The 16413-nt window shown below is 33.0% G+C and overlaps 1 protein-coding gene across 2 annotated transcripts in view; it reads right to left on the reverse strand.

Annotated features, from left to right (window-relative positions):
- Positions 1 to 16413, reverse strand: part of SLTM (SAFB like transcription modulator) — a 41506-nt gene that overhangs the window by 8638 nt on the left and 16455 nt on the right. The window contains exons 6-15 of one of the 2 annotated variants that reach the window (XM_044665308.1): positions 12388 to 12415; positions 10492 to 10906; positions 9872 to 9921; positions 7801 to 7919; positions 4142 to 4291; positions 3918 to 4027; positions 3650 to 3813; positions 2395 to 2509; positions 2065 to 2208; positions 247 to 427 (exon numbers count right to left, since the gene is read on the reverse strand). In XM_044665308.1, the coding sequence (XP_044521243.1) occupies positions 247 to 427; positions 2065 to 2208; positions 2395 to 2509; positions 3650 to 3813; positions 3918 to 4027; positions 4142 to 4291; positions 7801 to 7919; positions 9872 to 9921; positions 10492 to 10906; positions 12388 to 12415 (1476 nt within the window). Of the gene's footprint in view, positions 1 to 246; positions 428 to 2064; positions 2209 to 2394; positions 2510 to 3649; positions 3814 to 3917; positions 4028 to 4141; positions 4292 to 7800; positions 7920 to 9871; positions 9922 to 10491; positions 10961 to 12387; positions 12416 to 16413 lie in introns of both variants that reach the window. The other variant, XM_044665307.1, reaches the window with a different exon arrangement.

Here is a 16413-nt window from a genome sequence, read left to right on the forward strand (position 1 = left end):
ACTGTAGCTTCAGTTCCCCTCAGTCCCATAATCAGATTATCATGTTATCTGGACATGTTGCTACAGAGATCTATCAATTTCAGTTTGCCAAACCACTATGTAAGTATTTTATCTTCATTGAAATGAACCCTAGAACTTAATATTCAGTAGCTCAATTTAAGTCCTAACATTAGACTTACTATAAGCAAAGTAAATTTTACTACCAGTCAAATAGTTATCAAATATGAAAAGCTTTACTGAATGCACCTGTTCAATTCGAATGCGTTCCCTTTCCAAGCGTTCGCGCTCCATTCTCTCTCTCTCTAGTTTTTGCCTTTCAATTTCTAGTCGCTCTCTTTCTCTCTGTAAGCGTTCCCGTTCCTCCCGTTCACGAATCATTCTAATGCGTTCACGCTCTCGACGCTCTCTCTCTGCAATCTCTCTTCGTCTAACAAAAATCAGTATTTAGACATACTTAAGTTTAATTTGTGAAAGAGAACATCTTTTAATTCTGAATTTTCTGAATTTTGAAATTTTCTTTTGGTGTTTGAAATTTAGTGTTAAAATTTTTGTACTTTTACTACAAATGGGAAAAAAAGAACTAAAAAAATAAAGTATTTTGCTAGTAACATCTTTAATATTTATAGTGGTGATATTTTCAGGGAAATGAAAGCCAATTTAGGTAAATTTTCCAGATAATTATTTGTTTTTTAAAGGACCAAAATTTTTCTATTAAAAAATATACTTTTATATAATCCTCAACCTTCTTAAACTTTTCTTGATGATTAAATGGCATTATTATAAATTAGTTATACTATGGTATGTCCTCAGTGGCTAGATGTGTATGGAGGGTTATTTTGTGTGAATTAGTTAAACCCAGATAACTAATTTTTTAAAAAAAAGATTTCCTTTCATCTATCTTACAATCTGACAAACAGGAAGAAACAAGTGATTTTTTTAACTGAGAGCTGGAAAACTAAATGTAGTTCTATAAGCTTAGGAAGAGTATATAGTGGACTGAACAGATCATCTACAAGAATTTTAAAATATTTATTTTTTTAAAAAACCCTTATACTTTCCATCTTAGAATAATAATGTGTATTGGTTCTAAAGGAGAGAAATAATAAGGGCTAGGCAATGGGAGTTAAGTGACTTGTCCAGGGTCAGACAGCGAGGAAGTGTCTGAGGCCACATTTGAACCCCAGGACCTCTCTAAGCCTGGTTCCCAATCTACTAAGCCAGCTAACTGCCTCTATCAATAGAATTTCATAAAACTTGATGCAAGGCCTTTGTAAAATCTACTTTGGTGGTTATAGGGTCTCTTCTTTCTTGGTTTTCAACTATGCTCTGGATAATTTAAATGATCAGATATGAATTGTAGAAAAGTGAAAATCTTATGATAGCAAATTAAAGCTACTTATACCAGTAACACTTTAACGTGTTAAAAAAAAAAAAAGGGAGGCTTTTACAACTAAACAAAGAAACACAAAATTTAAATTATTAACAGCTAAAATGGTGTAGCTGAAAAATTAACTTAGAATCTTAAAAAAGGACTTGAGCTAAAGAAAAAAACAAAATGAATTAACATCCCACCTAAGACACATCACCATTCCCCTTTCTGTAGTTTAGACTACAAAAGATATTCTTGTGACATTTTAAATATTCTAAGTTTTTTCCATTTCTGGACTGAGCCTGTCATCTTAATAACACTTGCCATCTTTAATGTGAAAGTATGATGTTTATTACTGTCTTTAACCTGGCTGTCAATTCTGTAGGAACATACCTCAATTTTATCATTTTGTAATCAATAGTATCAATCAACTGATTTGAGATACATGGTTTATATCACTACAGGGAGCCATAATAAGACAGTGGTGTTACTTGTTAGAAAAAGCACAGATCTTGGAATCCTGCTACCTACTACACTTAAGACAAGCAATTGCAATTCTCTGGATCTCAAAATTTCCTAAAATGTAAAAGGACTGTTTTGGACTAAATAATGGTGAAGGTTTTCTAAATCCTCTCAAACTCTTTAGACCTACAACAAAGTACAGAACATTGTTTTTATTAATTACATTTCCTTACCTTCTAAGTTCCACTGCTCGCCGTATTCTTTCTAGGCGTACTAGATGTTCTCGCATTCTCTGTTCCTTCATTTTTTCAAAAGGCAATATATCTTTTCGACTTCTATAGTCTTTGTCCTTCTTTTTATCTTGACTAGCCCTCTCCCTGTTCCTTGCCACCTACAAGATTAGACAAAATGTGATAAATTACACTATTACATGTTAAGAGGATAGCTAGAAAAAAAGATATTTCCTGTTCTCTTTCACTTTGGCTTACTTTTCTTGGAATCAAAGAACTTTAAAAATACAAAGCTACAGAGAACTGTTTGTAAACTACTAATACCAGAAAAACTGATAAGTAGATTTTGCTTTTATACTTACTTTATCGTATCTCCCCCTTCTTGAGGATCTAGAATGGTCTCCTTTAGTTTGATCTAAAATTACCATATGTCCTGGGCTCTTTGCACCTAATGGGGAAAAAAGTAAGAAAAGCAAGTAAGTATGAATTACCTAAAACAGAACAAATATATTTTGATTTTATTTAGGTAGAACAGAAAAACATTCTCCCCCAATAAGGTACTCTGTAATGTTACTTAGCCAATCTGCATCACACATATGGAATAATCACTAGAATACAAACTAAATCTTATGGTAAACACGTCTTTAAGATAAAGACAAATTTTCTTCCTTAAATTATTCGACCCTGCACAAACATCTTTCTACATCGTAACTGTCACTTCATAAATATGGAATTCTTGGTATTTTAAAGTCTCCATCAATACATATCACAAATCAACTCTAACTTAAGTCTTAAAAAGAGGTGTCTTGGGTTTCAGACCAAGAGACCAAATAATTAGCCCCTGGTGACAAAGCTAGTATATGTCAGAGAAGGCAGGTCCTCAAATCCATGGCTCTATCTCCTATACCAGTGATGGGCAAACTTTTTGAAGAGGGGGCCAAAGGAAAGGAAATGCTCATTTGTCCATCTGTTTCTAAGGCAACTCTTTCAAAGTTTCATTGTATTGTATCCTACTCATTGTATTTGTCAAGATTAGTAATAATGTCATGTGGCCCAGATAGAACATTTCAGGGGGCTGCCTCTGGCCAACAGGCCATAGTTTGCCCATCATTGTCCTATATCAATGGTGTCAGGTCATATATTGACTTGTCCTATATCAATGGTGTCAGGACATATATTGACTTAGAAAAACACAATGTAACACCATCTACGTCATATGGTAATTTTATTTATTTTAATAAACATATCCCAATAACATTTTTATCAGCAGCACTCCAGAGTTTTGAGGAAGTAAAATCAAGCCTTGAGTTTTTTGCTTCTGCACTACACCATTCTGCCCCCTTTCCCCTAATCAAAACAACTCACTGATCATAGCAAAGGTCTAAATATGGAAAGAAAAAACTTTTATGTTTTAGATAAATAATGGTTGGGTAAAAAAAAAACAAATATTTGGTCAGTTTTACCTTGATAACTAGCAACTTTAAAACATTAAATATTAATCTCAACTTCACTGTTATAAAATAAAATTATGCAGAATGATGCATTAGAGATGAACAGATGGGAAAAAAAATAAAGGTATATTGCATACTTATTCGTTTCTTTTCTTCGCTTTTTTTAATTGACTCTGAAGTTGGGCCACTTGATCCATTATCACCTTTCTCATCTTTACCTTCTGCTTTCTTAGTATCCTTACTTTCTTTTTTCTCAGATTTTTCAGATTTTTTTTCTTCTTTTTTGGTAGAGGCTTGAGTCCTAGTCAAACCCCGCCACAAAAGAAAAATCAAATAAGAAGAAATATTTCATTATACACTGCCAGAAATTTTGTGTGGCTCTTATACCAGACAAATAATTCTTACTTGCTAGTTTTATCGCTTGATGCAGATTTCTTATCTCCAGTACTTCTCCCTGAACTTGATTTTTCATCACTTTCTTTCTTTAATTCTTTCTTAGAAGGATCACCTTTTACCTGGAAGGTTAAAAAAAAAAATTCAACCTCATGGCAAATTTCTTTAAATCAAGAAAAATTATCATTCTTGATATTAATTTATTATTCTAATTTGCAGCACCAAGCAAAGCTTACTTTCTCAACAGAAATCTGTTGTCCATGCAGTTCTGTACGATGAAGGTGTGCAATGCACCTAGCTACCTCTGTACTTGACGACATAGTTACAATACCATAACATTTTGCTCCAGGACTTCGGGCATTTGTAACCACTTTTGCACTGAGTACCTAAGAGAATTAGGTTAAATATTTAGAAAGCATTATTAAATCATTTTAAGACAGGTAAAAATGTAGAACATAATCATGTTTCTTTCAACTCTTAAAAAGAATGTTTCATTCTTCATTACTTTAAATGTCGCTCAAAACATTCTATATAAAATTTATGGAACTGATTAAAATTACTTTGCTTAAATTACTTTAATGACAGCTGACACAGACAGCAATTACCAGCATAATTTATGAATTTTATATGTGTATATAGATGTATTTTTAAAAGGAAAGAAAACATGCTTAACCAGCCATCTCCTGGTAACAAAATTGTGAACTGATTACAATAATGAGATTAAATTTTTGATGTTATCTGCTATGAGCTTGTGGAATCCTTCAGTGATTATTTGATTATTAACTCATCCATACCTTCTCATCCTGTCCAACTCTTGCTTATGTACTGTACTCCAATAAATCCTTATCAAGGGGTCCTTGCCAAATTTGCTGGGGGAGTTTTACTCTTGATCTTGGCATTGCACGAGTACCTATTTTTAGCCCAGAGGGGCTGTCCATGGGTAATCTTGCAATCTGGCTACATGATCAGCCATACCTTTTTCTAGATGTATATTTCTCTGACATTTTATGCCATATGTCCTTTGCAATTCTTCGTTGATTAATATGCTGTGGCCTATTTATGCTCACTATGCACCTCTCTCCATTGCCCTTTGGGAGACCTGCAATCTTAATTCTTCAAGAATCATGGTATTCCATCCTTTGCAGTTATATACATCATGGGAGGATAAGGGTGTTAAAAAGATGGACCTTTACTTCAAGAGGAAACTCTAGGTCATTAAAAGCACTTCACAATCTCCCACATGCAATCCAGCCGGCTTTCCTCCTGCTATTCATTCCAGGGCCCAGTTCACTATGCATCTGCGGTGCCTAGCAATTTCTAAGGCTTGTCCTGTTAAATTTTATGTCAGGATCTGGACAACAGGTATTCTTCATCCACTTGGTTTCTTCTGTTTGAATAGTTAAGAATGAATTCTGTTGAATGATTATAAATCTCATTTAGAAGATTCTGCAGTGTTCCAGGACTTGAGGTAATCAGCATGTCATCCACAAACAAAATGCATCCAGAGGACCTTCCTCATCTATAGGGAATTCCTCTTCATTTTAGACATCATCCGTGACAGTGGCAAACATCTCTGGTAAACATACACCTCCCTATTTTGATTTTTAACTCAGGGAGCCAGGGGGAGAAGAGACTTTTTTCAATAAAATTAACTTTGTTGTTACAGAGTTCAAAAACCTAGCATGATTTTAAACATATTCAGGGGAGATAAGCTTGTTGAAAGAGAGCCTGAAGGGTGACATTTTGCTATAATCAAATAAAATTTATTTTTAATAATCAACAAACAATAAGCACAGTGAGATCTTATATTGTCTGTGCTGTTCTGAAGCTATATGAGCATGCCTATAAAGATGTGGTCTAGTTTCGTTTATCATTTGCATAAAAGTATGGTTGTCCTTTTTCTATACCTTCATCAAGGATGCCCTTTAAATGTATATAAATTCTCAAAGACTTCTATAGGGATTGGAGAATGGACTTATAAGGTCTCTAGTTGTTATTTTCTTGCTTTTGTGGGTTTTTTTTATATAAAAATGTTCATGATTTTTTCCAACTGTTTGTTGTCGTCCTTTCTTTTAGTAGATTGAAAATAAAATCCCTGAATATCCTCGGAATTCTTTCCTCCTGAACAAGGATCTCCTTTGCATCATATGATCTTTCTCTGGTTCAGACAAGGTTCCCATCTTTTTTCTAAATGTATTCCAGCCTAAATTTAGTGGCTCATTTGTCATCAATGAAGAGAATTAAGTTTTAGTTTACCAAAGTAATCTTATCATGAACTTTCTAAAATTGTCCTTTTACTTTGAAGCTTAAGTATTATTGGAATGAATTGATTTAATAGGGTTTTAAGGTTTATAAAAACTAATTTTTCTCTATTTCTTTTCACTGTTATCAAATAATAATTTTCAACTATTAGCTTTACAAATGAGTTTATAAACTAAAATAGTATGGTTCCAAAACGCCTTATTTCTTGGTTTGAAAAAGAGATGAAATGTTTGCTATCTAACTGAGTTTCTAAGGTTCTTTTTTTCTTTTTGTAACAACTTATTTACATGTTAGACTTCATTGGGAAACGGTGTTAGAAGAATGCGTCAATGTTTGCTTTTCTACCCATTTCTTCTTTTTGGTATCATGCTTTTACAAATAGACTGGGTTGAATTTGGTTAAATTTCTTCTTCTAATTTGGTACCGATTTTGACCTTAATTCTAACAATCTGGTGGTTCAACTATACATATAGCTGATATCATCAAAAAACAATCATTTCTAGATCTGTTAAGACATAATCCATTTTATTTTTGGCATGTGATTAGGTGTTTGCTATGGTCAGTGCCACCTGATTCATTCATGATATAGAATGGCATCATACAGCACTTTAATTCTGCCATAATGATCAATGCTCACTTATGTACACCATTAAGGAATTGGTACCCTTGAAACAGATAAACAGGGCACTTAAGGAGGAGGCCTCTACCTGGATAAGCAGTGGGAAATAAAATTTCTTACCACTCCTCCTAGTGACTATATTTGTAAGGGTCTCCAAAAAAAAAAATCCACTAAGAAATTTTTAAATAGGCTTGTGTGGCTTGAGGATAGAAGCTTTTGTCTACATATTTCAATTAATGTCAGTATATCATGTAACAAGATAGCTTCAATTTAAGCAACCTCTGCACTCTTTGGAAAAAATATAATTCTCTAGGCTTTGTTTTTAAAAGCAAAAGATGGCTAGTTATAAAACATGTTTTAAACATTAGTGTTCTTGCAATCTTCTCATTTTCAACTAATTAAATCCCAAGATTCCTGCTATGAAAAGATTTGTACATTACACATGTCGCTTAGCACAAAAAAGGGTCACCCCTATCTTGTAGAGTTTAAGGAAATGGAAGTTTTTTGAGAAATTATATACCAGAGCTTCATAACTCCTGTCATAAATGCAGGTATGAAATGAATGAACGTGGTTCTGAGACCACATTAAGTTTCTCAATTTCAGTTTCTAAGGGGTTGATGTCAATCCCAAAAGATCACCAGGAGGGAATCACTTAAAACTAAACCACATCATTATTCCTTTTAGCTATTCTAATTTACCGAAGGGACTAAAATTTAGTTCTGACTGGACAATTATTCTCCTCCACCAAATTACTATAAAATTAAAAATAATTTTTGAGCTTACTTAATCACTAAAACATTGCACTAAACACCAATATAAAATAGCTCAATAATTATGTCCAATGATGGTTACTTGGGACCTAATAGTTTAGTAATTTGAAAATATACTGCCCTGAAATATTTAAGTGGCATCCTAATTGATCACTACTGTGTGCAAATATATATGTATATATTACACTGTACTAAAAGTAAATATACACTAGAAATTATGTGCTTAAATTGGTGAAAGAATACCTTTCCATATTTGCCAAAGAGATTCTTCAAATCAGCTGCTTTGGTATTGGAAGAAAGTCCACTAACCCAGAGATTTCTAGTTGAGCTTCCACTGCTGCCACTAGTGCTACTTGTACTTCCTGAAATAGATTTCATATCAAATGCTGAAGTTTGGTAATGAAAATTGTGTATGTATGCATGAGTTATGTACTGTTTTAATTTACAAAAAGCAATATATGGACACGTCTTCAAAACCACAATTTGTAAACATAACAACTCCATTGGGGGGAGAGGCACAGGCAAGCTAAAATATATAAAAATCCTGGGAATTTAAGTGATATATTTTGCTATTTTCTGAAAGAAGGGCAAAGAAAAACCTAGATAATCTTATTAGTCCAGAAAATATGAATGTAAAATATTACCTACTTCCTATTCCAACAAACATGTAAGTAAAAGTGGAATAGGAGGGGAGAGAAAAGTAATTATTGACTGCATCTCTTCTGTGAAGATTAAGTAAATGGAATGGGACAACTGATTTAAGAGATGTTTGTTACCAAGTAACCAAATCTGGTGATCAGTTAATTTAAATTACTACTTTGGACAAGGAAAAATGGGCATTAACAGAAGAAAGATGACTAAAGTTTAAGAGAAAGTATCTTTTGAAATATTTTCTAAGATAACATAATACTATATAATCTTGTGGACAAGTGAGAAAGCTAGCTAGGTGGCATGATAGAAAAGAGCATTAGGCTGAAGTAGGATAAACCTGAATTCGAATCTAGTCTCTGACAATTACTAGCTTTTCTGAACCTGGGAAAGTCACTTAACCATTCTGGGCCTTAGCTTCCTTATTTGTAAAATGGGATGAAAATAACAGCACCTACTTCACAGGATTACCATGAGGATTAAAGAAGATGATGTTTGTTAAACACGTTGTAGAACTTATAGCACTGTATAAGTGCTAGCTATTAAACTGCAAATAAATACAGTAATGTATAGATAGAGATATTTTAGTGGCACTCCTGCATTCAAATGATCATTTATCAGATTTGAATGCAATGTCCAGGTAAAAAGAAATTTTATCACTCTTCTCTTCCTCTTCAAATATAGAACAAAGGCAACACAACTATCATGAGTGGAGGGATAGTAGTGGAGAATTATGGTTAATCAATTATTGTCAATAACGTAATTACTGTGTAGATATATAAGCAAAAATCACTAATTTTCATATTATTAATTTTTGGTATTGTGAGCTTGGCAAAATCTTGCAAACAAAGTGATTTTTAGTAATTATTTAAAAGATGATGTTTAAATTTTCAGACGTTTCAGGGCCATCATTATGAACTATCTTAAAGTTCAGGACTGGCCTCCTTAAATCCTTCTCAAACAGAAAGTGCTTTATAGAAAAGATGTAACTCTTGAGCAACAGATAGCATACGATCTAACAAAATAAAACCAAATCTCTTTCTTTGACAAAAATACATTTACTTCATTTCTACTTTTTTTTGGGTATCAAACACTTCCACCAAGGAAAAAATAAAATTTAGAAGATTCAGACCTAACATTCCATATAAGTGTATTATACTTTTAAGAAAGGTCAAAGTTTACAAAAAATGGTAGAGTTCTAATGTACTTTGGTGTTTATTTTGTAACTAACATAAGAATAAAATAATGGGAAAAAAAGGGGGCAGAAATAATGTTTTATTTAAATGCTACAAAGCAAGAACTGAAGAGACTTAACTTACATTATTATCACCTCTGAAGTGGTAATGTATCTAAGCCTTTCCTAATGAGTATGCATTTAGATTATTGAATTATATATGTAATGACACCCACTTCCCAAATATCCTAAAGTTAATGTGTACTGCTTCTGACAATCAAGAGCTTTACACTTACCTACTATGTTTCTAATACTGTGTTTTTAAATGGGTAAAACAATTAAAAGATGGAACTATTACAAAGGCCCATCTACTGATGAAAGGTCCCAGGCCTTGCAAATCTAGTAACAGATTTCAGTTATGGTAGGAATTGCCAAGGAATTGTTAACTCTGGAAAATTGCTGTATTGCCAATAAAATGATAAAAGTCATTACCTTTGTCATCCTTAGATGATGTCTTGCTTTCTTTAGATTCCTTTGAAGAGCTAAAGAAGCAAATCACCAGAAAAAAGTTGAAAAAACTGAACTATTTGCTAGCTACTGCATTTTAAACTACTGCTATTGATACAAATTAACAATTCCAAAGGGCTGGATTGGGTTATTTGAACAAATGACTCCCTTGGGATTCTTGCACTGATTTTCCCCAAGATGCCTGAAGATCTAGATTTTCTGACAATTCTATTCAGTGGATATATGGCCATCTTCTCCAGATTTCAGGAATGGGACTTGACTTCATTTTGTGTTCTTAGAACTGATAGCTGTTCATTACCATCATCACAAGGATTTTAAAAATAAAACACAAAAAACTTGTCAATTTGAAAAAAAAACACAAATAAATGCTGACAATTCGACAATGCAATCAGTAGGACAAACTGTATAAACGAAGATCTTGAATTTTTTTTTTAAAAAGTAACTTATGACGTTCAAAAAATTATAGGCAGGATCATAAGATACTAATTACTGTACAAGGTTCTTGATGCTACCCCCTTAATGTAGAGTGATCTTATTGAATGCTGGAACTCAGTATCGTAAAGAACTGACATAGAAAAACAAACCTCTTTGCTTGACCAGAGGCCCCTGTAGACGAGGGCCCTTTCTTCAAAGTATCCTTTTCTTTGTCTCCAGATTCTGCTTTCTTAGAACTTTCTCTGGCTTCCTTCTCGACAGCATCACCCTTCACGCCGTCTTCCTTCTTACCATCTTTATGGCTCTCGTTCATCTCATAATCTTTGCTTTCCTTCTCCAGGCTCTGTGCAATGGCATCCTGCCCATCTTTTGGCTTACTTGCTTCAGAATCTGTAATTTTCACATTTTTACCTGTTTCTAGGAGGTCATCACCATCAAAATCCAGAGTGATGGCATCTTCAGCCTGGATTGTGACCGAAATGTTGTCATCCTCAGCTTCTTTCACAGACGTGTTACCTTCCATCTCTTCATGAGCTGTCTGATCAGCCTCAGCTAGGTTCTCTTCTGAAGGAAGAGGTTTAGATACTTCTTGTGTACCATCACCAGAACCTGCTATATCTAAGAGGATTTAACAGGAATAAATATGGCAAAACAAGAAGTTTAAACAATTTCATATTCATAAGCTAGATTAGGACCTAGAAAATACAAATTATTAGCACTGATGGAAGGTAAGAAAAAACACAAGGGTATTAACACAAACAATCCTTTACCCAGGATCACTCATTCTTCATGAGAAAAAATAAAATTTTCTACATACAAATACCATCAAACAACTATAGTGAGAAAATGGTTCCATCCAGGAGATACCAGTTCTTCACATCTGCTTCTAAGTGAATGCCATATGGAATGTATTTCCTCCAATAGAATTTTAAATGTATAGACTGCCCATTCAATGTTCGAGACATCAGAGTTTAAGACTTGTGACCTTCAGGACTATTCAGCATCATGACTCCTTGAAAAAGTTTACAGTCTAAGATAAGGGTCAAAATTGGCCAAAGTATTTCAGGGTCCTATCTTTTCAGTCTTCTAATTCAGCTGTTGACTGGTGCAGTCCAGAATCATACACAAAGATGCTGTAGAAGGCTCCCAAGATGAACTTCTCCAAATGTTCAGAGTAAAAGGGCTATTTTCAGTCTTCCTCCACACTTCACAGATATTCAACAATGTTCAGTCAGTCCCACAATTATCATTTTCAAAGATTTCTTTCTTGCACTCCCCAAAACAGAAAGACTTCATTCAGGTAAATGTTCCCTGGTAAACATTTCCAGTCTGCAGCTTTACTCGATAGCTTCAGTATTTATCAGGCTGCCTTGCTCAAAACACTGTTCCATGTCCTTTCTAGTCCAAAGAATGTAGAATCCTTTGATTTCTATCCAAGAAGTCTTCTAAAACCTCTTGTTGACCAGATGTGTAGCATCCTGTTGTGGCCGTACTTGTGGTTTCATCAGATGGTTCTTTTAAGCCACTGAAACTCTCAGAAGATTCTGCATGGAAGTTTCTGAAAAGCTGCTCTTTAAGCAAAGTATATTGCTATTTCCAAGCAGCAGCAAATGAAAGTCAAGTTTTGATAGTGATCCACCTTTCAGGACTAGTTGTAAAACTCAAATACAGTCACATACTAGGGATCCGGGAGCACGTATGAATTACTGCAGTATAGCTTATGTGCATCAACTTACCGTCTGCTAGAAATGATTTTAGGATTTTTTAAAAATAGGATTAAAATTAGTTTAATGAAATGCACATTTAGTGACATATCTGCCACAGTAACTGATATGTACTATTTATAGCTAGAAGAAATCTTAACTTTTTTTAAAAAAAACATGGAAAAATTCATTACTATATTGTACTTAATTCACCTAACTAATTACCATGAGACAAACCCATTTTTAAAAAGGTTCAAGTCAAGAATTCTTTAATCACTTCCTCATAATTTTCCTTTCTCAGAATGTCTGCAACCCTTTAACCCTATTTAACTTCAAACATACCTTTTTCCTTTTCTTCTTCTTCACCATCCTAAAATTTAAAAAAAAAAAAATCAAATGTAAATATGAATACTACGTCAAATTTATAAACTATAAATAAGAATTGCTAATTTTTATGAAGTACTTTTTGACCTATGCTCCATTAAAATAAAAGAAGATTGTTGCAAGTATACCTTATTTGGAAGAGAAAGGTACTTATACACTCAAGGACATTTCAACAATTCAAAGAACATTCCAAATTAGCTTATAAAGGAATAATCACTTTGAGAATAAATTATGAGTGCTGTGAAATATTTTCCTCTTGCAACTCAACAGTGCAAATGTTACTTTAAGGTTATAATGTTCAGAATAGTATCAGAGAGCTTATCCCAAAGGCCTGTCTGGTTTCATGGGCCTGAAAGGTCTCTGGAAAGGACAAAATAAAAATCAGACAGATACCTGCCATTTAAAAACCTCAAATATTAGATATAATAAAAACATTGAACTCATACCCATACAAAAGAAAAGATAGAAGGGAATTAAAAAGCCAAATAGTTTTTATTTAAAGTGCATCATATATGTGAAGCACATCTTACTTCAATCTATTTATGAAAATTCATTTTTATTACAAACATATTGAACAGGTGCTATAGGAAGCCACCCTACAAGGAAGAATTCTGCTCTCTCTATATAATGCAATTTGGGAAATCCATATACAGATTCAAATACTAATGGGTACAAATATTAATTTAATGTATGTTCAACTACTAAATTTTTTTAAAAATGCCAAGATTTCATCAGAGTCCAAAATTACACCTAGCTGAGTCACATTTGTTATCTCAAAAATAAATTAGCTAAAAAATGCAAAAAACAAATTATCCAGTTAAAGCTTGATCAGGAATCACTAAAATTAATGTAATTAATGCGAAACCAAAGGAAATGGAGCTTAAAGAAATATGCTAAGAGATTCAAAGTGACAGTCAATGCAAATTATTTAATCAATATTATATGAAGAAATTCCACTATGATGAACTTCACGGAATCTTGTAGTAATTTCATTGTTACGCTTTGGTTATAAAAACGTATTTTTATAAATTATTATAAAGATTTGAAATTACCAGATTTTGGGTGGGGGGAACCTATTTAAACCTATTGGGGAGAAAAGGAAGTTATCATTAAGTACATGGTATTTCCAACCCTTTTTCCCCCCTTTGGTGTTGCTATTTTACTTAGCTAGGTGGTTGAGAGCTGGTGAAAAAGAATGAAGAAAACTGTGAGGTGATTGCTATTTGAGAACGTAAAGCAATTGAACAAAGTCTAGCTCTAAAATTTAAAAAATATATATCACTGGTTCCCCAAATTCCTAATTTCCAAAAAAGAAACTCGCTTTTTGCATCGCACTGAAAAGAGTATTAGATTTGGAGGCAGAAGAGTCTGATTTCAAATTAATTGTGCTATCCATTACTACCTTCTTTGAGATCTGAGGTAAATAATAAAGCTAAAAAAGAAGAGGTTAGACTAGATGACATTTAAACCTCCTTCTAGTTCTATATCAAGGATTCTAAACAAACAAGCTATTTCCTACAACTTCAAAAAAACAATTTATTCGCCCAGGATCACAAACCCTCTACATGTAGAAAGTGGGACCTAAAAATCCAAAATCTTCCTGAAATGAGGATGGCTCAAAACAAAGCCACTATTTAAAGTTACAAAGGTCCTAAATACATGAAACAAATAATTAACAAAGACAACAAAAAGCATGACTGTTTTAGTTACAGACATACATATGACAAGTATCATTGTTTATAAGAACTGTACCTGTAATAATGATTTAGTAACAGAATATTAAGTTACCCCTTTTAAATACATCTTAAAACAATATGAAATTTAATATATGAAGACAGCACACAGATTTCTTCACATACTTAAACAGCATTTAATCCACTCTAAGCAAGTCAGATAGCCACTTTAACAGTTTTTCAATTAACAATGTACTTATGCATTCTCATTTGTCTTTTAGAAACCAATGCATCTGCAAAATGATTAATCAGTCTGACTTAGGTTCCTGTGGCCAATGGAAGACATGAATCCAAGCTCTCCTTTTTCCATCCATACCCACCTACCAAGTAACTCAGAGAACATTCATTAGTTATGCCAAACTCAAGTTGGTGCAAATTAGAAGTGCTGATAAAAAATTTAAAAAATTAAAAACTACAGACACTTTATCATATCAATTTTGTCCTGTATTATTATGAAATTGACTTTATAATATCTAGCCACAGACCTGAAGATCATACACAAAGCCTCTCCACCTGGCATGTTATCTTTTACCCTGGGTTCTGAGGACTGTGGTGGATACAATTGGTCTATCAGCACAATGAAGCCAAAAATTATTTTCTGATAGTCCATTAAAAAGAACTTCTTAAACACCTCCTGAAAAACTGTCCTACAGGTTGATTATGTATGTGAAAGGGATTGTACCCTCACCAAAGGAAAGAGAGATCTTCCCTCAGAGTAAAGTGAAAGGTAGGTTTTCTAGAAAGCATGGAATCTATGATCCAACATATTACAAATTACAGATGGAAGGCTGGGTTTAAAAACAGAAAAATAAAATTATTTTTAGCTGTCTATTTAAATATCTAGCACTACTGTACTTTCTTGCCCCAGAGGAACTTGCATTTTGATTTAGAAAATAAAACAAATGCTTTGCAACTACTGCAGTTGTATGGTACTAACTCTAAGAGCTAGAGTGAATTCAAAGAAATTACTGTGAGGAAGACTAGTCCAAGAAAGACTTATGAATAAAAATGTAAATGGAATAGTGAACAGAACTATATAACAAAGTTTGCTTGCTTTTATTGGGGATAGAGTAAAAAGTTTTTAAATTTGAATTGGTACTGATTTTACTAGAGGGAACTTTTCTAGGCAGTACTACTATCATAGAGGAAAAATATGAGTGATTTATTTGTAGAATGATAAACTTAACTGTAGAATATCACTTTAAATTTTTTTTTAATGATTAGTTAAAAATAACCAGTTTCTATTTAAAATGCAGTTCGAGAGTTGTATTGCTCAAAACTGATTTGGAAAGCCTTTTCTGGAATTGTTTTTTGAGTCATTTAGAATCCAGGAAAATATGGCTACTTAAAAAATCCAAATCTCTTCAAGACTGAAGGTTTGGTTGATAGGGATTATTTGAAAGACACAAACTACAAAAGAAATAAGACACTAGATAATCAAATAACCTTTTAAGGGGGTTTTACAAAAGGCTTGTTCACAGAGCTAAGATTATCAGATTAGGGATATAATCTTATGAATTATAGGATATAAAATGCTAATTATTTAGAAGATTTCCTACCCCAAGAAAAGCACATCTTTTAACAGTCTGTTTTGGTAAGCTCACCATATCACCTTGTGATAGAACTGGAACTTTCTGCTGACCTGTCAGAGACAACTCTCCTATTGTTAGGGGAAACCAGAACACTAACCAGAACAAACTTTATATATAGAAAAACAAGCAAACAAAATTCATGATATTTTATAGGATCAAGAAATCATCTCATACAATACTCTCATTCACAGATGAGGAAGTACAGGCTTGGGTAGTAAGAAATAGAACTGGGAAAACTCTTTTTACTCCAAATTTAGCTCAAGTTTCTGGACATCTAATAGAAATAAAATTTATTTTAAAAATGATTTCCCCTAGAATATGAATCATGTAACCATGGAAAAATAATCTAGATTAATTAATTGAAAATGTTTCCCTTAGTGTTAAAATTCCCATAACTGAATTTCTAAAAGTACAAATCAAATGTATAGTACCTTTTAAGGATAATTTTCAAAATTTAAGAAGCAGAAATACTAAACAATAAAATAGTACTTTCAGAAAGCCAAAAAAAAAAAAATCACTAACTAAAGGGACATTCAGTATAAAAACTATGATCTCATTTATACAACATTATGAGAAATGGAACAAATCTTTCTATGGGACTCAGTAATTCAGTCATTTATTCAGCAAATCAGGAAATTTCATTCTTTTCAAGGGTGAAA

The sequence above is a fragment of the Gracilinanus agilis genome, chromosome 2 (genome assembly GCF_016433145.1).
Source record: "Gracilinanus agilis isolate LMUSP501 chromosome 2, AgileGrace, whole genome shotgun sequence".
NCBI lineage: Eukaryota > Metazoa > Chordata > Mammalia > Didelphimorphia > Didelphidae > Gracilinanus > Gracilinanus agilis.